We start from the raw sequence: 23,283 nt of genomic DNA, 5'->3' as shown, positions 1-23,283 counted from the left end.
AACTTTTGCAGCAGTTTACCTAGATGACGTAGTTATCTTTAGTGAAACCTGGGATGATCATCTCATCCATTTACACCAGATATTCCACACTCTCGCAAACGCTGGTTTAACTGCCAACCCTAAAAAGTGCGTTATAGGAAAACCCGATATATCATACTTAGGATACAAAATCGGTCAAGGGACTCTGCAACCTCAAACTAAGAAAGTAGACGCCATTCTAAATGCACCTAACCCTCAAACAAAAAAAGATTTACGCTCGTTCCTAGGATTAGTAGGCTACTATCGTAGGTTCATTCCCGAATATTCCACCCTTGCCGCCCCCCTCACAGATCTTTTGTCTAAATCCCATCCTAATCGGTTAGTCCCTTTTTCGGATCACCAGAAGGCTAGCTTTGAGCAACTGAAGTCCTGTCTGACCAGAGACCCCATCCTACAATGCCCGGATTTCTCGAAACCCTTCCATCTATACACAGATGCCTCTGATGTAGGGTTGGGGGGAGTACTGGCCCAACCCGACGGGGAAGGTAGGGATCACCCGGTAGTATATGTCAGTAGAAAGCTATTTCCCCGGGAACGTCACTATCCTACCATCGAAAGGGAATGTTTGGCCATTAAATGGGCCGTGGACACTTTACAGTATTACCTGTTAGGTCGACCTTTTATTCTTTTTACGGATCATGCTCCCCTCACGTGGTTGTCCGCTCATAAAGATACAAATTCCCGGATTTTGAGATGGTTCCTTGAACTACAACCATTTTCCTTTCAGGTCCGTCACATACCAGGACCCCAACAGGCCCCGGCTGATTATTTGTCACGGTTCCCAGACTCTACTACGGTCCTCGAACAGGACCGTTCATGGGGAGAGGTGTGTGACCGGGCGTTCACGGCACAGAGTACTACAAGTGACGTATCGGAGGGTTCCGATACGTCACTTCCGCGTCTCCCCGTTGTCGGGGAAACGCGACGAGAGCGAGGCTGGCAAGATGCCGTTGCCAGGGAAACCAGTGTGGTTTCCCGGCACGGCAAGATAGAAAAGGGGGACGCGCCGCAACAGCGGGGAGAGGAGAGATCCGTGGAGAAGAAGGAGAGACCCGTGGAGAAGAAGGAGAGACCCGTTGAGAGAGAGGAGAGACCCGTGGAGCGAGAGGAGAAACCCAAGGGGGTGGAGCACCACAAGGAAGGACCGACGAGGACGGGAGGACGAGGAGATCCTGGAGAGAACGAGGAATCCGAGCTGGATAACCCTGGAAGGAGAGATCAACAGGAGGACCGCCACAGCTCCAGCCACGACCCTGGAGGGTCGTGGCTAAACAAGGTACGGTCCTTTTGGACTCCGAAAAGGGGCACAAAGCTAAAAGGGGACTGGGGAGGGGATATAAAGGAGGGGTGAAAGGGAGGAATAAAAAAGAGGGCACCGTGACCACCGCTTGTGAGACACTTCTTCCCCTCACCAATATTAGACTATGGTCAGGTCATTCCCAACTCCTCACCGGCACCAACCCCATCCTTTTGTTCTTACCTTTTCCCCAGTCAGTGAGAGTAGAGAGAGAGTGAAACCCCGGTTATAAACCCCATACTTACCCTAGCGTTTTTCTGTCCTTCTGTTTCCGGTACCGTTCTGGATCCACCTGAGCGAACAAGCCAGTAATTCCACCTGGAAGAGAAAACAAGAGAAACAGAGGAAATCACCAATCCAGGAAAAAGACGAACAAGGCCATAATTTCGGGAGAACCAACCCCACCTTAGTTATAAACATTTCTTGTTTTTCACCATTTCATTTGAATAAACCACTTACCTAAGCAATACCACCACCTCTCCGTTGCATTTATACTGTTCGGTCTGTCACAGCCATGTAACAGTACATACCATCCAGCCACGTCAGCTACTTGCCCTCGCATCTGGAACGGGACATTAGGGCTACCCATATGGATACCTCTCTTGCATAGGAGGAATAAGTGGAGGAATATAGTTGCCCTGGCCATTTGTTATAGAGTTTCTGAACTTCAGCCTCCAAGAGGTGTCTGCTGGAGAAACTCAATGTGTACGTTTGTCTTTCTAAGATAGTTGTGGGTCTAATATCGTTTGACAAAGGAATTCAACCCCTGCACATTCTGTGTAAGTATGCTCCCATAATTCAATCATTACAAAGGCTGACATCAGCTATATCCATTATCCTCCATCTGCTTGTGTGTCCCCCATACCTCCTCTCCCAGCCCACACAGTAAATGATTCCTAATTGCTACTGCCCAAACTATAACGTTAAAGCCTGGACAGTTCCCAGTCTCTCACCCTGTTAAAACACCCCATAACTCAACTCTTTTCTTCCCAAGTATTGTATCAAACCTACCCACCTAATCTAGTAAGCCCAAGAGAACTTCAGTGTGTATGGATTCAATTTTGGGCGTTAAACTTAAGTTATCACTAAGGTGTAAGAATGATCTGGCGAATAACCCAGCGAGCGTCTGCTCTCTGCTCCACTCCTGTGTTCCCTATGATCCTCACTGCATTATGCACAGTCACGCACACACCGAGGTAAAGGGAAAAAGGAATAGGGAGAAAAGTTAAGCGCAAGCAACATAGTGAGAACAAAAGAACGAAGGACAAAGAACAAACAGAGAGGGGTTGGGTCAAGCCAATGAGCATGCATCCAGGTCCTGTGTATGATGCAGCCCCTATGTCCCACACAGCCCTTGCCAGGAGGACTCAACCTTGGCTCAGTGACCTCAGGAGTCTTGGTTGTCTGAGTCAAAGAACTTACCCTCCTAGCAGGGTGATAAATATTCATGAATATACACAGCACCTTATCTGACAATCCCCCATCACAGGAGGGCCCCACAACCTGACCAAGAGACTGCTTCATAATCTCCATCTCCAATTTGCAGGAACTTCATCACTGAGCACCCTTAGGTCACAGCAGTACCTTTGATTGATCGGCCGGGGTCGTTCAGCAGATCCGAATCAATACAGGAGGAGGCAGCTGCAGTGACCGTCTAAACCAGCACCCTCGCCTCCTCTCACTCTTGACACTGTTCTCTAAATTCACTATGCCATCCGGACACACAACCACTCTCGCATTGGATCTCGATTGTTGTCTGCTTCTCTTCCTGGATGTAAACAATGGACCACCCCCAAGATAGGCACCTCCTCAGAGCCCTCCTGAGGGTATCTCTGAGATTTGGTTGCTTCCCTGGATTTCCAACCAATCCCATGCCTCTTCAAGTGTCATGAAGAAGTTGGAGCGGCAGTCCATGATTACCTTCAGCTTGGCAGGATAGAGCAACATGTATGTCAATCCCATCGCTTTCAGTTTTTGCTTGAGGCCACTAAAGTATTTCCTCTGCATCTTGGCAGCTCTTGTGTAATCTGGGAAGATGCTAAATATGTGGTTTTCGAGCTAGGGTCTCAATGTTTGTGGACTCCCTGCAGGACTTCATCACGGTCTCTGTAGTTGGGAAACTTAGCTATAGCAGTCCTGGTTGAGACCCCTGGCTGTGGTGGCGGGGCCAATGACCTATGTGCCCTCACCACCGCAAAGAACTTCAACGGAATTGCAGTTGGGAGCGTTGTCTTAATCCACTCCTCCAGAAAGCCCTCCAAATTACTGCTCTCGGCACCCTCAGGAAATCCCACAAACTTAAAGTTACATCTACGGCAGCTCCCCTTCACATCTTCTAGCCTTGCCTCCATTTTGCTTGAGTGAGCTTCGAGCACTGCCACCGCAGCCTTCATCTGAGAAACATCTTCCTGCATCTCAGTGATATTGTTCTGTGTTTCTACGGATCTTTCTGCTACCTTGCGTAGGTCAGTCCTGAGTAGATGAACATTGAGTGCCATGGCCTCAATTTTTGCTTGCACCATTAGTCCCAAGACTTCAATGGCTGCTGGGGATCTGGGCACCTGATAGCTCGTTCGCACCCTTTTGTCTTTCACCATCCTCAGTCTGCGGTCCTCCTCCTGCTCCCAGGGCAGTAAATTGGTTCATTTTTGTTTGTTGGTTGTTCCTAGTCTGTCTTTCTTGTCCATGGAGTGTTAGGGGGCGAGCTGGTCATATGTGATGTAGCGGCTACTTATGACGCACTACCAGGCATGTGACCTCCCTTGGTGTCGTCCCAAGATTCTGTGGACCTCAAAGCCACACCTGGCGGTACCAACTGATCTAGCAATGTCGGCCAGTAATCAGTTCCCCAAACATTGTGACTGTGAGACGAGCAGCGTCCACCCCCGGTGAGTGTCCAGAAGGTAGCAGCAGATCTTCACAGCATATGTATGAAGGGGCACCCAAGAGCCAGCAGCAGGTAACCATGCAGTCGCGGGATTGTAGTTCAATCTAGTAGCATGCCATACGGGAAGGTGTGTGCCATCTGCTGCAGCTCACTGTCTACCGTGAGGAGGGGCAGCTTATCCACACCTCATCTACCTCCCCCTAAGGCTGCCCAACTTGGTGGTAGACCATAGCATGCCAGGATGAGTGTAAACTTATGGCGTGAGCAAATACTGACAACAACACAGATTTGTTCCCAGTGCAGGGGCGGGTGAGCCCGCTCTGGAGCCCAGTGCCAGACCGTTTAACAGCACAAGAGTCCTTCAGGATCGTTCAGTGCAGCTGGTCTCATAGGCAGCAGCTGCAGTCTTGTGCACTTCTCAACTAGCAGGTTCCCAGTTGTCAAGCAACAACAGAGTCCACATCCATGGCGGGATCACTGGTTACCCACATTGGATTCCCATGCGCCTGTTGTAGGTCTTTGCTGCCCTCTTGTGTGGCCATTTCTCCTAACACTGTAAACTCTGACGACCAAGTGCTTTGGGCCAAAGCACTACCCAGCCTCCTTATCGCACCCCGGATCCTCCTTGAGGCCCACTGTATCTGCTAGGATGTGGCCCAAAAACTACAGCTGCGCTGTCGTCCTCACATGCCACGAGCGGGCCCCAGCATACAGATAACGTTGCAAGCGGCCCCATCATTCAGCACTGCCAACACTTACACCGGAGGGTGGGGCCAGGCCGCAGTTTACCGCTACTTTGTTTTCTGCTAGAGGGGAGGGGGGGAATCTTCAGGGAAGGGGTCCCCTGCAGGCCTCGCAGCTCAATCTCACATTTGAAGGGTGGGCTCCAGCGTGTAGATGGCATCACATGGGGGCCCCTCGTATTTCGCACCATCATCTGTTGCAGACCGAGTGCGGGGCCAAGCCACAGCTTGCAGCGTCTTCACTCTCTGCAGGGATAATAAAATCCTCAGGCTAATAGTTCACTGTGGGTGTGCATTACTGCCACCACCTACACCCCCGAGGGTAGGGCCAAGCTGCAGCTTACTGCTTCTTCCCCCACTGTGAGAGGAAGGGAAAGTCCTCAAGTAATGAGTCTTTTGTGGGACTCCTGTAGATTAAGGACCAATAGGAGCAAACAGACTCCGGCAGTCCAAATCAGGCCCCCAGATGCCGCTAAGGAGAAAGAGAAAGTCCATCGCCTAGACCTAAAGAGAGCTCTGAGCTTTTACATCAATTGTACCAAGCACCACCAAGCGGATGATCAGTTAATTGTGAGGTTCTCTGGGACACAGAGGGGAAACGTTGTGCATTAACATTCCATTCCAAGATGGACTGTCATTTTGTATAAAGAGCTGCTATGACCTCACCATGAAACAGCCTCCGTAAGGCCTGTTGGCTCATTTCGCCAGAGCGAACGCTGCTGCCGCTACACTGGCACCTGAAGTGCCTATTTTTGGACATTTGCAATGCTGCGACTTAGGCGTCAGTTCACACTTTCACTAAGCACTTAGCGCTTGGATAGCCAGATCTGGCAGGAGTGTCACATTGCCCATTTGATCCAGCAGGATTTTCTGGGTTGAGCCATTACCCAGACCTTTAAATGGGGTAGAGGAGGTAAAGGGGGCCAGGGTGGATATTCCTCTGATATCAAATCACAAGACAAGGAATCTGTAGTTAGAAGTATCCATCAGAAGAACAAGTTACTTCCCTACTCTAACGCTCTTTCTGGTGGATCTAATTGCAGATTCTTCACTGACCCATCATCCTCCCCATTTCTGTGGAATGGATTTCTTTGGTCCATGCTAAAAGATTCCAGTTAGCTGAGCACTACCGCAGTCTGATTACTGAGCTCTCCATATCTGATAGTGTAAACAGATCTCAGAAAAAAACTGACATCCATGCACAACTATGAAGTTATTATTGCGGCCCGATGTCATTTCACAGCAGGGTGGACCTGACGTGTATCCGTCAATGCGTCCTTCCTGTGAGCAAGGGAATTGCTGAGAAAACTCTCTGGATCCAGTCTGGTGCCTGCTGTTACTCACAAGAGGAGGGATCTGCGGTTAGATAGAATATCCACTAAAAAGAGCATTGTCAAAGGTAAATTACGTGTTCTTGTGGGCTTTGGAATGCTACCCCATCTTCACCTTTTTCCCCCTCCCATTTTCCCTGTACAAATGTAGGCCAAGTTACCTGGAAATGTTCTTCAAGTAGATGGACATTTCCATGACAATCATCATACAAATAGTGCTAAAAGGGTGCAAACTGGTAGCTAGTGATGGGCGAAAAAGTTAGGGAAAGAGAAACAAAGGGAGAAAGCATTTCCAGCCTCGTTATCTCACCCTTGCAGGTTCTGCAAGGGTGAGATAACGAGGCTGGAAATGTGAAGTGACGAACTAAGAGCAATGGGATGGAGTAACGTCTGGGAAGTATTCAGAAATCTTTGTAATCGTCAGGGCAGGCAGCAACTAGGCCCTGCGCACCAATCCTTATTCTTGTATTCATGTTTCCAAATTAACCAACTTAAAATATGGGCCAAATATTTTGTACCTGAAGTCCACTGTCGTTATTTTGTTAGCATTGAAGTTTGTAGGTCTTATCCTAACTTGACTACTCATGTCTGTGCATGTCATAATTTGATTTGACTACCAGTGACTGTTTTAGGGTCTGCAAGTATAATGTTTATTGAAAACAAGTGACATACGTGGTATCTACTTGATTTTTAGAGAAAGACTGGTGTCTTCCGATGATTTGTTGGAGTGGCTGCGGCCATTCTGCGGAGACGACTCCTTGCCCGTCAAACCTCGCATTGACGTCTTGCAAATAATGGAACAAGCTTTTCACCTCTCTGACAAGGACATCAAACTACTTGTGTTTTTCCGAACCGAAGCTATCCTGAAGGCATGCTGGCCGGAGAAGAAGGTGAGGTTCTTTTTTTATTTTTAAGATAAAAGTAAACAATCACAGTAAAAGTTTTTTTTATTTTACTTTTGCATTATTTCCCTGTTGCAAAGCCTCCTGTAGTAACAAAGCGTTTATCAGTCAACTCTGTTGCATTGTGTTGTCACACGGTGCGACGATTTTGCATGCACCTATTTTGCCTGAATGCCTCGGTTCGAAGTCGCTGTTGTTGTAACTTAGGGGCACACGACTTGCAGAATCAGGAAAAATAGCCCCTTCTACTCTGAACGGTGCGGCTTATTCACAAAAGCATTCCTGAGTAGGTAAAGTAGTACTCCTGTAGTATACTTTAATATACTTGTATGTGCTTTTTGGACATGGGAATACAATTGGAATGTTCTTCGATTATTCATGCACAGGTAGTACGCATAAAAAATAACAGTGTCCTTTTGCACCTTTACTAATATGGACTGGGGGGAGGGGCGCATGTCTCAGGGCCGGTTGACATAGGCAGGTAGGATTATATAAGAAAGTGCTCCGGCAGTACTGCTTTCTGTACTTATAAATAAATGCTTTGGTGAATCGGCCTCTTTGTTTAGAAAAGTGTGATTTTTCTGCTAGTTTTCAGGAAAACGTTTTATTTCAAGAATGTTGCTAAACTCTGTTGCTTTCCCGAGGTGTATGCATTAACTGGTGTAAACATCTGTGATTTGGTGCACAAATGTAGTAATTCTTCAGTGGACCTAATAGCAATCCTTTGACAAATGTTTCTGAACGACCCCAAGAACAGAGTCTCCGCTCACAAGGCAGTGAAAGTGAATAATGGGCTCCCCGCTCCACAAAGATGCTGTCTTACATACATCCACATCTGTAATTGGTTGAACTTCCTGATGGAAAACCACCCTCTGCAACTAACAGAGAAGTCATGTACCACCACAAGGTATTCGAAGTACTAGGAAGAGACGCACAAGAGAAAAATGACGGCACTTTTAGATTGGATCATAATCCCTTGCCAGTGATGGCCCGGCTGACTGTACCTTATTCAGGATTTCTCGTGAACACTATTGCAAGTACAAGGCACTGCAGTTTTTTTTTAAATGTTCCTGCACATTTTACTTTCCAAATGAAACTTAAAACTGGAGCACCATTAGATAAAATCAGGTGTTATTTTCAGATCAGGAGGGGTTATTGGATTTTGCTTGATATTAATTCCTGGCTGGTATTTCTGTGTTCGGTTTATTTTATACTTGTTTGAAAACGACTGATTAATACTGTTTAATACTTCAAAAAAAAGTTGCCTGGACCTTTCCATGTTTATCGTCCATTATATAGGGGCCATACATAAGAACAAAAAAGCAGATGGATTGAATGCTTGCACAAGTGCCAGTCAATGCCAATCACTCGGGCTGCTTTCTAGTCCAAAGTTTTTGCCCCTTGTGCCACTGCAACTGGGGAGAAATCATACACAAACCAGTCTTGGCCCTGCTCCAGAAGGATTAGTCCATGCCCAACAGACAGAACAGCTTGCAGTGCCTAAGATCAAATCAGCCCCTCACTGATGAGTTCTAACCAACCTAAAACTCATCTGTGTTTGTTTGTGCTCCCGTTCAGAAGGAACATGAGCTTTAAGTGACCCCGACCAATTGCCTGTGAGTGGTAAGTGGTTGATTTTCGACAATAACCACTGGCAGGAAGATCATTATTTTTTATTTTACACAGGTCTTTTAAAATACGAGCCTATAAAATGGGCACAACATATTAGCCGTCTTCAAGTAGTTTTCTTCTTTTTTGCTTTATGTTAAAGAATTTAGCTCAACCCAAAGATATGTCTGGTTTTCTTTTATGGCTCACAATTTACCCGTTATTTGGATAATCTGGAGTTCTCTGCATGTATAAATGTTAATCCATCTTGGTTTTTCGGAAGGTGCTATCCTCCATATTAGATGAAGTAGAAAGTAGGTGCATGAGTAATTTTTTTGCTTTCTTCTTCCTACCCAAAAGTCATTAATCCTCAAGTATTAAACCCTAAAGCTTAACTCATTGACTTCTCCGTACGTCTCCTAACGATGGGATTTGTAGAAAAGAAAACGATTGCCTCTTTTATTTTGGCTAGTGACTGTTCTTATGCCACATGTACTTTTGCCTTCTACATCCATGTTTTTGAAGAGCAACTCAGGGAGTTAACCTGTTACTACCTGGGAACAAACTGAATAACCTAAATTGTTTTTTCATACACTGGAGGCTCTTCATCATTGGAAATAATTCTAGATTAGTAAATTGCATACTGCATGGCGTTCTAGCGAACTCATGGTGTGAAATGTTGTAGGCAACTTCTCCAGCCTGTTCTGCGCTATACCCACAACATCTGCGCTCTTTTTTTCTGCAAGCCACAGTGGCCATGATTTGGACTTTATTACCCATTATTTTATTTTTTTTGCCCAAAAGCTATAGTTGCCCTTGCGAATTACTTGGTGTTATGCTCCCATCTAACACTTTAGAGTTTAAGCCCTATAGTAAGGTACCAGCAGTCTTTGTGGCATCCCATTTGCAAGAGCATGTGGTGTCTAGAGCCTACCTAGGATTGGCATACCTGCAAATTCTGTCCCCACCTAAATGCCAAGTCCTGTCAGGATTAAGAGGCAAAGGTAGTCTGTGAAGCCCCATGGGGGGGAGATATAGTTTATGCTTACCATAGATATCTGGCAGAGATTTTCTTAAATCTAACTCGATACATTTTTTTTGGTACCCTGATAGTGGGCAACCATGGAGTATGTAGGCACGGAGATTGATTAAATATCTGAAGCAGGGTCTTAAGTTTAATTACCATTTATAAAAGGCATGTAGAGCACGAGAGCAAAGCTTAGTGGGGGCTTATGTAGAGGTGCTGAATAGCTCTTAATTTGGTGAGCTGATGCTTAAGTCTGTGGGATTCACAATGTGATCAGATATGTTAATTAATATGATAGAGTTTCACTTTTATAAAGTTTCTTCTAGGAATGGTGTTCATGACAAAAAAGGGACTGAATGGACATTCATTGATAAGCAGGATCCCTCCTAGCAGTCTGAATACTGCAGATATCGTCTTTCAATTTACTACCTTACCTTATTTCACAGGGCTGATAAGTCTATCCCCTTTTTTAGTTAGAGGTTTGCTTCTCGGTTAACATCAAAGCCTTATGGAGAAACAATTGAGACTGAAATTCATGTGCAAAGTGAATATTGCTACGACTCCTCATCAGTCGTCGCTAGGGCTTTATTGGATTCACACACTTGAACAGTGTGCAGTTTTGGTACCTCTTTACTGAGATAAAGTTTTAATATTTTACAGTCCCGAAGATGAGTCACATTCAGCATTGTACAGGTGGTTGACAGACTTAGAATCCCCCTAAGTGCCCGTTTGTTCTGCTCTTTTTCTTAATTTTATTCTTGCCACTTGTTTGTGTAGTTGGGTGCAAATCCGCTCCTACATCAATATATTTTTCAACATTTTGCACTGAGCTGTGTGCCTTTCACAATTTTGAATACTTCTCAAATTATTCAAAAGCAAGACTATGTACAGCCTGCTAAACTGTGAAAAATTGTACTGTGATTTAAATGCTAATCTCCAATGAGCAACTTGATTTTTTCTAATGGAGATGTGGCTCACACTGGATTATAAACCCATTCTAGAAGATGTAGTTAGTTCCTAGTACCTTTAGAGTTATCTGATGTTCCTGTAGTAAAAAAAAAAATGGGGGCAGTAGGGCGGGCCTCATTTATCATGATTCGTTAATATATGTACAAACACACATATCAATTACCCAGTGGCAGAGAAAATCTAACTTGAAAAAGCCTAAAGAACACGATGCAAATCTTACAACCAGCAGGACAACCAGTAGGGCAAACTAACTTATCACAGACAGGTACGTAAATATAACCATGTTATCAGGAAATCTAAAACAGTTTCTGTTCCAGCAAGATCCTCCAAGACAGAAATAACTCTCAGAAACTGCTCAGAATACCTGGCTACTTTTTTAACCCATCAACTAACAAAAATTATATCACTCCAATTGAAAAGATTTAAGAATAAAATATGTTTTATTGTTTTTCAACTGAAACATTTCGCTGTGTATTCACAGTCTAAGATATCATGATAGTTACAATACAGTGTGTCTAAACAGTTCCAACAACGCCTCAAGCTGCTCGTCAATCAGTATAGGTGGTTCCAGTGCTATATAAGCATTTTACATAAAAGTTGCTGGTAGCGTAGCAGGCCATCATATCCATCGATACATGATCCCCCCTGTGTCTCCCAGTTGTTCCAGAAGTCTCCTGGTGCCAGCTCACATATTCCCCCATTATGTCAAGAGGCCTTGGGGGGCCTTGTCTGCGTTCTCATTATCCATTCCCAACTCTTTCAGGTCTGTCCCCCCATCATCTTACTTACCCAATTCAGTAATCATCATCAATCCATCAATCAGGAATTTGTACAGCGCACTATTCACCCGTGAGGGTCTCAAGGCGCTGAGGAGTGGAGGGGGAGATGGGGGAGAGGTGCTGCTACTGCTCGAACAGCCAGGTCTTGAGAAGTTTCCTGAAGGTAAGGAGGTCTTTGGTCTGGCGCAGGTGGGTGGGAAGAGTGTTCCACGTTTTGGCGGCGAGGTGCGAGAATAATCTACCGCCGGTTGTAGTTCGGCGGACACGTGGGACGGTTGCGAGGTCGGCGGAGCAGAGATGCCGGGTCGGGTGTAGAAGGAGAGTCGTCTGTTGAGGTATTCTGGTCCGGTGTTGTGCAGTGCAGTGTGAGCGTGGGTGAAGAGTTTGAAGGTGATTCTCTTGTTGACTGGGAGCCAGTGCAGGTTTTTACTGGTGGTCTGTGATGTGGCAGTGGTGAGGGATGCCCAGTATGAGGCGTGCAGAGGCGTTCTGGATGCGTTTCAGCCTCTTCTGGAGTTTGGCCGTGGTTCCTGCGTAGAGGGCATTTCCGTAGTCCAGCTTGCTGCTTACGAGGGCTTGGGTGACTGTTCTTCTGGTTTCAGTGGGTATCCATTTGTAGATCTTACGGAGCATGCAGAGGGTGTTGAAGCAGGAGGAGGAGATGGCGTTGACTTGCTGGGTCATGGATAGTGAATGGTCCAAGATGAATCGAAGGTTGTGTGCGTGGTTGGTGGGAGTCTGAGTGGTTCAGAGAGTGGCAAGCCACCAGGAGTCATCCCATGCGGAGGGGCTGGACCCGAAGATGAGGACTTCCGTCTTGTCAGAATTGAGTTTAAGGCAGCTGCTCTTCATCCATTCAGCGATGGCCTTCATTCCTTCGTGGAGGTAGGTCTTGGCGGAGTCCTTTATGAGGGAGAGGATCAGCTGGGTGTCATCGGCGTATGAGATGATGTTGAGGTTGTGGGATCGGGCGATGTTAGCGAGCGGGCCATGGTCGGGCTGAGGGACGAACCCTGGGGTACGCCGCAGATGATTTCGGTGGCCTCCGAGCGGAATGGGGGGGCGGCGGTTTCTCTGGGTTCTGCCGGTGAGAAAGGAGGTGACCCAGTCCAGGGCTCTGTCACGGATTCCAGCATTGCTGAGGCGTGAGCGTAGGGTAAGGTGGCAGACGGTGTCGAACGCAGCCGAGTGGTTCCAGGAGGATGAGGGCCGCGGTTTCACCGCTGTCCAATATAGTTCTGGTGTCGTCGGTGGTGGCGATGAGGGAGGTTTCAATGCTGTGGTTGCTGCGAAATCCGGATTGGGAAGGGTCCAGGGTGCGGTTCTCCTCGAGGAAGCTGGTTAATTGTCTGTTGACAGCCTTCTCAATGACTTTTGCCGGGAAGTGGGGGCAGGGAGATAGGCCGGACGTTCTTGAGGTCCTTTGGGTCTGCCTTGGGTTTTTTGAGGAGAATGTTGATCTCGGCGTGTTTCCAGCTGTCTGGGAAGGAGGCGGACTCGAAGTAGCTGTTGATGATCTTCTGTAGTTGGGGTGCGATGACGGAGCTTGCTTTGTTGAGGATGTGGTGAGGGCAGGGGTCAGAGGGAGAGCCGGAGTGGATGGTGTTCATGATTTCGATGGTCTTGTTGTCATTGATGGGGTTCCAGGAGAGCAGGAGGTTGGTGGTTGCCGGGGGAGGCGGGTCTGGGTGGTGAAGCTGTTGTGGATGTCTGCAATCTTGCGGTGGAAGTAGGAAGCTAGGAAGTCGCAGAGAGGTTTTGGGATGGTGGGATGTCATTGGCGTTGGAGCTGGGGTTGGAGAGTTCCTTCACGACGTTGAAGAGCTTCTTGTGGCTGTGTGCATTGTTGTTGATTCGGTCTTTGAAGGCAGTTCTCTTGGCGGCTCGGATGAGTTGGTGGTGTCTGCGTATGGCATTTTTGAAGGCTGTGACGTTGTCCAAAGTCTGATCTTGGCGCTACTTTCTTTCGAGTCTTCGGCAGCTTTGCTTAGATTCGTGGAGGTTGGCGGTAAACCAGAAGGCCTTTCTGCCGGTGCGTCTGTTGGTTGGATTCTTGATTGGGGCGAGAGTATTGGCACAGGTGTTGACCCATTGCCTGAAGTTGTGGGCAGCTGCATCAGTGTCAGTGATGTCGATGGCTGGGTTCTGGGAGAGGGTTGCGATAAGTTGGTCTTCGTTGACCTTGTTCCAACTGCGGTAGGGGATCCGTTGTGGGTGGTGGTGTGTTGTGGGTTTCTTGAAGGAGAAGTGGATGCAGTGGTGGTCTGCCAGTGGAGTTCGGTGGTGAGGCTGAAAGAGACGTGATTGCTAGCGGAGAAAATAGGGTGTGTGTCCTGTAGAGTGGGTTGGTGTCGCGACGAGCTGTTTGAGGCCGAGGTTGGAGAGGTCGTAGAGCAGGGTGGCGGTGTTGTTGTCGGTGTTCTCGAGGTGGAAGTTTAAGTCTCCGAGGAATATGTAGTCAGTGGATGGGAGAGCGTGCGTGCTGATGATGCCGGTAATGAAGTTGCTGAACTGCTGTCGTGGGCCGGGGGGGCCTGTAGACTAGGGTCCCTCGGAGGGTGGTGTTTGGGTCAGTGTGGATTTGGAAGTGCAGGTGTTCGGCGGTGCTGAGGGTGTCTTCGGTGTTGGTCGTGATCCTGAGGGTGTTTTTGTGGATGATGGCGATGCCACCTCCTGATTTGTTGGAGCGGTCCCTGCGGGTGATCTTGTAGCCATCCGGGATGGCTATGGCGATGTCAGGCGCTGAGGAAGGGTTCATCCAGGTCTCGATCAGGAAGGCGACGTCTGGAGAGGCTGAGTCGAGTAAATTCCATAGCTCTACTGTGTGCTTGTGGACGGAGCGGGTGTTGAGGAGGATACATCTGAGATGGTGGGTGGGTCATTGGCGTGGAGGCTGGTGAAGGTGCAGTTCCGGCAGGAAAAGGGTCCGCGGGTGGTCTGCAGGGAGGCTTGAAGGCAGGCGGGGAAGTGGCTGGTCTTTAGGGCACGGAGGGTGGCGGCGTCATAGTGAAGACGTGCGTGGCTTCGGTGGGGGGGACAGGAGCCTGGGGTTCTGGCACAGTCCAGGCGCGGACGGGCGCAGATGGGCTTGCCACGCATCGGCTGCCATTAGGTAGAGAGGTGGGGGGGAGGAGAGGACAGCTGGGAGGAGGGAGGGGGATGAAAAATGGCGTGAAAAAGGGTGGCGGAGCCAAAAAGGGGATGGGCCTCGGGGGCAGAGGGGGAGAGAGAGAGGAAGAGAGCAAAAGTGAGAAAGAGAGCGGAGTGAAAGAGAAACGAGGAAAAGGAGCACTAAGGGACAGTAGTAGAGCAGAGAGCAAAGCAAAGCAAAAGAAGGAGAGAGGCAGAAGGTAGCCTAGTAGGTGAGCAGAGCTCTCCCACTAGACACCAGGGATGAGGCGCAGGCAGAAGCCTGCGGGTGTAGGAGGGCCTCAAACTCCTGACAGTTCAGAGGAGCCAGGGAAATGGCTCGACTTACAGGGTGGAGCCACGGGAGGCAGAGCAATGCACTGACCAGGTCATCAAACTCCAGCCGAAGAGTTAGTAGATTCTTTATTCTAATTATTTTTAATGAAATAAATAAGATGGAAACCACCTCAACAATGATTCATCATCTGCTACTAATAAGTTACTTGATGTTTATGGTTTTAGAGATAAAGAGATAACACTTCACAAATTCTCTGCTATCACTGAGGAAGAATGCCATAACCTTATTTTAACTAGCAAACCAACTGGTGTGCCCTTTGATACGTGAAGCTCTCGCAGTATAACTTTCTGCGCCACCATTAGTCTTGTGATTTGCCAAATCAATATGCCCTCCTTAGCTGAAGAGTTGGTTTCCTATGGCTTGAAGAACACCGTTATTAAACCCATCTTCACCCCTCACCCACCACAAGGTCTGAGTACCCTGTAAATTTCAGATCAATGTATTTTTTCCTGTAGATTGCCAAATTGCTAAATAAAAGTTAATTACAAAACAACTTCACACCTATGTGGAGCAACCATTACCCCAGGATTTGAAACAAAGTTCTTAATCAAATCAGATTCTGATGATCTGAGGCTGATTGCCGGTAATGGAAGTTAATGAGCAGAACTACTCCTGTACTTATCTACTGCATTTAATACCATAGATCATCAGACTCTCCAGCACCTCCACATAATAAGTAAAGCCTTTTCCTTTCTTTAGTTCTATATCACTGACAGGTCCCATGATATCCTGATAGGAGCCTTTCCTTCTCCTACTACTCTACATTCAGTCATGCCTTACGGATTAGCACAATTGCTGCTGCTGTTCTCTTTCTATGTTAACCTTCTTGCCACACTTCTCGAACAGGTTAGTGTTAAAAGCTTACTTTTTTGTAGATAATCCTTCGATCATCATTAACTTAAAAGACGACTTGTCCAACCCCATGACAGGTCTTTCAGCAACTATGAAGACAATAGCCTTATGGATGGACCAGAAATATCTTAAAATGAACCAAGCAAAAAGTTTGACCTTTTTGTGGCAAAATAACTATTTTGAACACCTCACTATGGCCCTCTAAATAAGGAGACTCCCCTTGCCCAGTTCCGTCATTGGGACATCTAGGAGTCTAGACGGATTCAGATTTAAATCTGGAAAACCAAATCTCCAATGGTACAAAATCATGTTTCTTCCTTTATCTTCGCACTACAATGCAACATGCTGTTTCTACACTTTACGTATAAGGTTTTGGAAACAAATATTTTTGTATAATCTCACCTGCCTTGCTCTCCCTTATAGGTCCGTAAGCCACCTTAAGAAGATTCAATATGTGCTAGTGCGATCTATTTTAATCTCCAGAAAAAGGGATGCAGTTTTGAGTTATATTCACCAACTGCACTGACATCCAGTGAAATACACATCATGTTTAAAGCTTCATATATGATGTATAAATGGTTGAGTGCGAGTGACAACTTAATTTCTGTTGGTGTACCAAATTGATATATGGCTACCAGATGTGGATAGCAGAGCCAGATCTTCCACTGAAAAGGTACCAGTCTTGTTTGGTAAGCTGACCAGAGGTTTCCCTTTGAAATGAATATCCCCTGATCTGCACAAAGACCTAATTATCTCTTGGTTTCTGGTTTCTGAGAACTGAGGGCGGCCTGACCAACAGAATGTGCCAAGTATCCATTCCTGCAGAATCACTAGCTCATGGCTTAAAGAAAGCATCAAAGTAAAAATGAAATTATGCGTTCTAGCGAAACGTTTCACTTCTACTCTATTGTTCAGAGTCAGCTGTCGCACAGTTAATTCAATATACCAAGTCCATTTTTCAAAAGATGTTCTTCTAGCTAATACTCTACCTCAAATTTGATTCAGTACATTACATCAGCAGCTGGTGGCATGGTTTGCTCATGTTTTCAATGTGGGCTGTACTGTGCCGATTGAGAACAGAGATCTCAGAGTTGCTTATTGTAGGAAGTTGGCTCTGTATATACTATTTCAAAGTAAGAAATAGTGTGCACAGAGTCCAAGGGTTCCACTTAGAGGTAAGATAGTGGCAAAAGTAGATAATTCTAATGCTCTATTTTGTGGTTGAGCAGTAGGCTTATCAGAGGGTAGTGTTAAGCATTTGTTGTACACACACAGGCAATAAATGAGTAACACACACTCAAAGACTTACTCCAGGCCAGTAGGTTTTTATATTGAAAAGTATATTTTCTTAGTTTATTTTAAGAACCACAGGTTCAAGATTTAGAAGTAATACTTTAAATGTAAGGTACTTCACATAGATACTTTAGGAACTTTGAATAAAAGCAATATCATATACAGTCTTTGCAAAAATGGCAATACGCTATTTTCAAAGTGGACACAGTGCAAAAATCAGCAGTTCCAGGGGGAGGTAAGTAAAGGTTAGGTTTGCAGGTAGGTAAAACACTTACAAGTCTCAAAGTTGGGGCCAAGGTAGCCCACCGTTGGGGGTTCAAGGCAACCCCAAAGTTACCACACCAGCAGCTCAGGTGCAGAGGTCAAAGAGGTGCCCAAAACACATAGGCTTCAATTGAGAACAGGGGTGCCCCGGTTCCAGTCTGCCAGCAGGTAAGTACTCGCGTCCTCGGGGGCAGACCAGGTTTTTTTTTTAGGGCACCGGGGGGGACACAAGAAGGCACAGAAAATACACCCTTAGCAGCACAGGGGCGGCTGGGTGCAGAGTGCAAACAGGCGTCGGGTTTTAGATAGAAAGTAACGGAGGGACCTGGGGGTCACTTCAACGAAGCAGGCAGGCACAGGGTGGGCTCCTCGGGGTAGCCACCACCTGGGCTAGGCAGAGGGTCGCCTGGGGGGTCGCTCCTGCACTGGAGTTCGGTTCCTTCAGGTCCTGGGGGCTGTGGGTGCAGTGTTGGTTCCAGGCGTCGGGTCCCTTGTTACAGGCAGTCGCGGTCAGGTGGAGCCTCTGGATTCTCTCTGCAGGCTTCGCTGTGGGGGTTCAGGGGGGTCGTCTCTGGTTACTCACAGGCTCGCAGTCGCCGGGAGTCCTCCCTGAATTGTTTGTTTTTTGCAGGTCGAGCTGGGTGCGTCGAGTGCAGAGTGGAAAGTCTCACGCTTCCGGCGGGAAACGTGAAGTCTTTAAAGTTGCTTCTTTGTTGCAAAGAAGTTGCAGGATCTTGAACAGAGCCGCTGTTCACAGGAGTTTCTTGGCCCTTGGGTGCAGGGCAGTCCTCTGAGGCTTCAGAGGTCGCTGGTCCCTGTTGGATGCTGTCTTCTCTGCAGGGCTTCAGGTCAGCAGTCCTCCTTCTTTGTTAAGGTTGCAGGAATCTAGTTTCCTAGGTTCTGGGAAGCCCCTAAATACTGAATTTAGGGTTGTGTTTAGGTCTGGGAGGGCAGTAGCCAGTGGCTACTGTCCTTGAGGATGGCTACACCCTCTTGTGCCTCCTCCCTGTGGGGAGGGGGGCACATCCCTAATCCTATTGAGGGAATCCTCCAAACTCAAGATGGAGGATTTCTCAAGGCAGGGATCACCTCAGCTCAGGACACCTTAGGGGCTGTCCTGACTGGTGGGTGACTCCTCCTTGTTTTTCTCATTATCTCCTCCAGCCTTGCCGCCAAAAGTGGGGGCAGTGGCCGGAGGGGCGGGCATCTCAACTAGCTGGGATGCCCTGGGGCGCTGTAACAAAAGGGGTGAGCCTTTGAGGCTCTCCGACAGGTGTTACAGTTCCTGTAGGGGGAGGTGAGAAGCACCTCCACCCAGTACAGGCTTTGTTCCTGGCCACAGAGTGACAAAGGCACTCTCCCCTTGTGGCCAGCAACGTGTCTGGTGTGTGACAGGCTGGCAGAAACTGGTCAGCCTACACTGGAAGTCGGGTATGTTTTCAGGGGGCATCTCTAAGATGCCCTCTGGGTGTATTTTACAATAAAGTGTACACTGGCATCAGTGTGCATTTATTGTGCTGAGAAGTTTGATAACAAACTTCCCAGTTTTCAGTGTAGCCATTATGGTACTGTGGAGTTCGTGTTTGACAAACTCCCAGACCATATACTCTTATGGCTACCCTGCACTTACAATGTCTAAGGTTTTGCTTATACATTGTAGGGGCATAGTGCTCATGCACCTATGCCCTCACCTGTGGTATAGTGCACCCTGCCTTAGGGCTGTAAGGCCTGCTAGAGAGGTGTCTTACCTATGCCACAGGCAGTGTGAGGTTGGCATGGAACCCTGAGGGGAGTGCCATGTCGACTTAGTAATTTTCTCCCCACCAGCACACACAAGCTGAGAGGCAGTGTGCATGTGCTGAGTGAGGGGTCCCTAGTGTGGCATAAGACATGCTGCAGCCCTTAGAGACCTTCCCTGGCATCAGGGCCCTTGGTACCAAGGGTACCAGTTACAAGGGACATACCTGGGTGCCAGGGTTGTGCCAATTGTGGAGACACAAGTACAGTTTAGTGAAAGAACACTGGTGCTGGGGCCTGGTTAGCAGGGTCCCAGCACACTTTCAAATCAAAACTTAGCATCAGCAAAGGCAAAAAGTCAGGGGGTAGTCATGCCAAGGAGGCATTTCCTTACACAACCCTCTCCTCCCCCCAAACGAAAGAGGATGAGACTAACCTTTCCCAAGAGAGTCTTCATTTTCTAAGTGGAGGAACCTGGAAAGGCCATCTGCATTGGCATGGGCAGTCCCAGGTCTGTGTTCCACTATAAAGTCCATTCCCTGTAAGGATATGGACCACCTCAACAGTTTAGGGTTTTCTCTTTTCATGTGCATGAGCCATCTGAGAGGTCTGTGGTCAGTTTGAACTATGAAGTGAGTACCAAAAAGGTATGGTCTCAACTTCATCAGGGACCAGACTACAGCAAAGGCCTCCCTCTCAATGGCACTCCAACGCTGCTCTCTGGGGAGTAACCTCCTGCTAATGAAAGCAACAGGCTGGTCAAGGCCATCATCATTTGTTTGGGACAGGACTGCTCCTATCCCATGTTCAGAGGCATCTGTCTGCACAATGAACTGCTTAGAGTAATCTGGAGCTTTTAGAACTGGTGCTGTGCACATAGCTTGTTTCAGGGTGTCAAAGGCCTGTTGACATTCCACGGTCCAGTGAACTTTCTTGGGCATTTTCTTGAAGGTAAGTTCTGTGAGGGGTGTCACTATTGATCCATATCCCTTCACAAACCTCCTATAGTACCCAGTCAAGCCAAGGAATGCCCTGACTTGAGTCTGGGTTTTTGGAGCTACCCAGTCCAGAATAGTCTGGATCTTGGGTTGGAGTGGCTGAACTTGGCCTCCACCTACAAGGTGTCCCAAGTAATCCACAGTACCCTGCCCTATCTGACATTTAGATGCCTTGATAGAGAGGCCTGCTGCTTGTAGGGCCTGCAAAACCTTCTTCAGGTGGAGCAGGTGATCCTTCCAGCTGGAGCTAAATACAGCAATATCATCAAGATAAGCTGCACTAAAGGACTCCAAGCCAGAAAGGACTTGATTCACCAGCCTTTGGAAGGTGGCAGGGGCATTCTGTAAGCCAAAGGGCATCACAGTAAACTGGTAGTGCCCATCAGGTGTAGAGAATGCTGTTTTCTCTTTTGCTCCTTGTGCCATTCTTATTTGACAGTACCCTGCTGTCAAGTCAAAGGTACTCAGGTATTTGGCAGCACCCAATTTGTCAATCAGCTCATCTGCCCTCGGAATGGGATGAGCATCTGTCTTGGTGACAGAATTAAGCCCTCTGTAGTCCACACAGAACCTCATCTCTCTCTTGCCATCTTTGGTGTGAGGTTTGGGGACCAAGACCACTGGGCTAGCCCAGGGACTGTCAGAGTGCTCAATCACTCCCAACTCCAGCATCTTGTGGACTTCCACTTTGATGCTTTCCTTAACTTGGTCAGACTGTCTGAATATCTTGTTTTTGACAGGCATGCTGTCTCCTGTGTCTACATCATGGGTACACAGGTGTGTCTGACCAGGGGTTAGGGAAAAGAGCTCAGCAAACTGCTGGAGGACTTGCCTGCAGTCAGCTTGCTGTTGGCCAGGGAGGGTGTCGGAGTAGATCACTCCATCTACTGTGCCATCTTTAGGGTCAGTGGAGGGGAGATCAGGGAGAGGTTCACTCTCTGCTTCCTGGTCCTCATCTGTAACCATTAACATGTTTATATCTGCCCTGTCATGGAAGAGTTTTAGTTGATCAACATGGATCACCCTCTTGGGGGTCCTGCTAGTGCCTAGGTCCACCAGGTAGGTGACCTCACTCTTCTTCTCTAGCACTGGGTAAGGGCCACTCCATTTGTCCTGAAGTGCCCTGGGAGCCACAGGCTCCAGAACCCAGACTTTCTGCCCTGGCTGAAACTCAACCATAGCAGCCATTTGGTCATACCACATCTTCTGAAGTTGTTGGCTGGCCTCAAGGTTTTTACTTGCCTTTTCCATGTACTCTGCCATCCTGGAACGTAGGCCTAGTACATAGTCCACTATATCTTGCTTAGGCTCATGAAGAGGTCTCTCCCAGCCTTCTTTCAAAAGAGCTAGTGGTCCCCTAACAGGGTGGCCAAACAGAAGTTCAAAGGGGGAAAACCCTACTCTCTTCTCAGGCACCTCTCTGTAGGTGAAAAACAGGCATGGCAAGAGGACATCCCATCTCCTTTTGAGTTTTTCAGGGAGCCCCATGATCATGCCCTTCAATGTCTTGTTAAATCTCTCAACAAGACCATTGGTTTGTGGATGGTATGGTGTGGTGAATTTGTAAGTCACCCCACACTGATTCCACATGTGTTTAGGTAAGCTGACATGGAGTTGGTACCTCTGTCAGAAACCACCTCCTTAGGAAATCCCATTCTGGTAAAAATACCAGTGAGTGCTTTGGCTACTGCAGGGGTAGTAGTGGACCTAAGGGAAATTGCTTCAGGGTACCTAGTAGCATGATATACTACTACTAGGATATATTGATTCCCTGAGGCTGTGGGAGGTTCAAGAGGACCCACTATATCCACTCCCACTCTTTCAAAGGGGACCCCCACCACTGGAAGTGGAATGAGGGGGGCCTTTGGGTGGCCACCTGTCTTACCACTGTCTTGACAGGTGGCACAGGAGGCACAAAACTCCTTTACTTTCTGGGACATGTTGGGCCAATAGAAATGGTTGACTAACCTCTCCCATGTCTTGGTTTGTCCCAAATGCCCAGCAAGTGGAATGTCATGGGCTAAGGTCAGAATTAACTCCCTAAACTCCTGAGGCACTACCACTCTCCTAGTGGCACCAGGTTTTGGATCTCTTGCCTCAGTGTAAAGGAGTCCATCTTCCCAATAGACCCTGTGGGTTCCACTGATATTTCCTTTGGTTTCCTCAGCAGCTTGCTGCCTAAGGCCTTCAAGAGAGGGACATGTTTGTTGCCCCTTGCACAGTTGTTCCCTTGTGGGCCCCCCTGTGCCCAAGAGCTCAACCTGATAAGGTTCCAACTCTATATGCTCAGTTCCCTCAGGGGATAGAACTTCTTCCTGAGAAGAGAGGTTCTTTTTCTTTGTCTGTGCTGAAGCTGGTTCCCCAGTCTTCTTTCCTTTTCTCTTGGAGGGTTGGGCCATTATTCCAGACTCCAACACCTCTCTTTCACCCTGAGCTCTGCACTGTGCCCTACTCTTGACACACACCAGTTCAGGGATACCCAGCATGGCTGCATGGGTTTTGAGTTCTACCTCAGCCCATGCTGAAGACTCCAGATCATTTCCAAGCAGACATTCACCTGGTATAGCAGAAGAGACTACCACCTGTTTCAGGCCAGTGACCCCTCCCCATTCTAAAGTTACCATAGCCATGGGATGTACTTTAGTGTGATTGTCAGCATTGGTGACTGGATAAGTTTGTCTACTCAGGTATTCTCCTGGGGAAACCAGTTTGTCTGGCACCATAGTGACACTGGCTCCTGTATCCCTCAGGGCCTCTACTCTAGTCCCATTAATAAAGAGCTGCTGCCTGTATTTTTGCATGTTAGGCGGCCAGGCAGCTAGTGTGGCTAAGTCCACCCCACCCTCAGAGACTAATGTAGCTTCAGTGTGAACCCTGATTTGCTCTTGGCACACTGTTGAGCCCACCTGGAGACTGGCTATTCCAGTGCTAACTGGAGTAGTAGTTGAAGTGTAACCTTTCTTGGGACAGGCCTTGTCTCCAGTTTGATGTCCATGCTGACTACAGCTGCAACACCAGGCCTTTTTGGGATCAAAGTTTTTACACTTGTACCCAAATGAGGATTGTGAAG

General features: G+C 47.7%; 1 protein-coding gene across 2 annotated transcripts in view; it reads left to right on the top strand.

Moving 5' to 3' along the window:
* NBAS (NBAS subunit of NRZ tethering complex) overlaps positions 1–23,283 on the top strand; it is a 1,762,396-nt gene that overhangs the window by 1,367,226 nt on the left and 371,887 nt on the right. For both annotated transcript variants that reach the window (XM_069235962.1, XM_069235961.1), the window contains exon 48: positions 6,992–7,187. In XM_069235962.1, coding sequence (XP_069092063.1) covers positions 6,992–7,187 — 196 coding nt within the window. The remainder of the gene's footprint in view (positions 1–6,991; positions 7,188–23,283) is intronic.

Source organism: Pleurodeles waltl, chromosome 5 (assembly GCF_031143425.1).
Source record: "Pleurodeles waltl isolate 20211129_DDA chromosome 5, aPleWal1.hap1.20221129, whole genome shotgun sequence".
NCBI classification, from domain to species: Eukaryota; Metazoa; Chordata; class Amphibia; order Caudata; family Salamandridae; genus Pleurodeles; species Pleurodeles waltl.
This window is presented reverse-complemented; position numbering and strand designations above follow the sequence as displayed.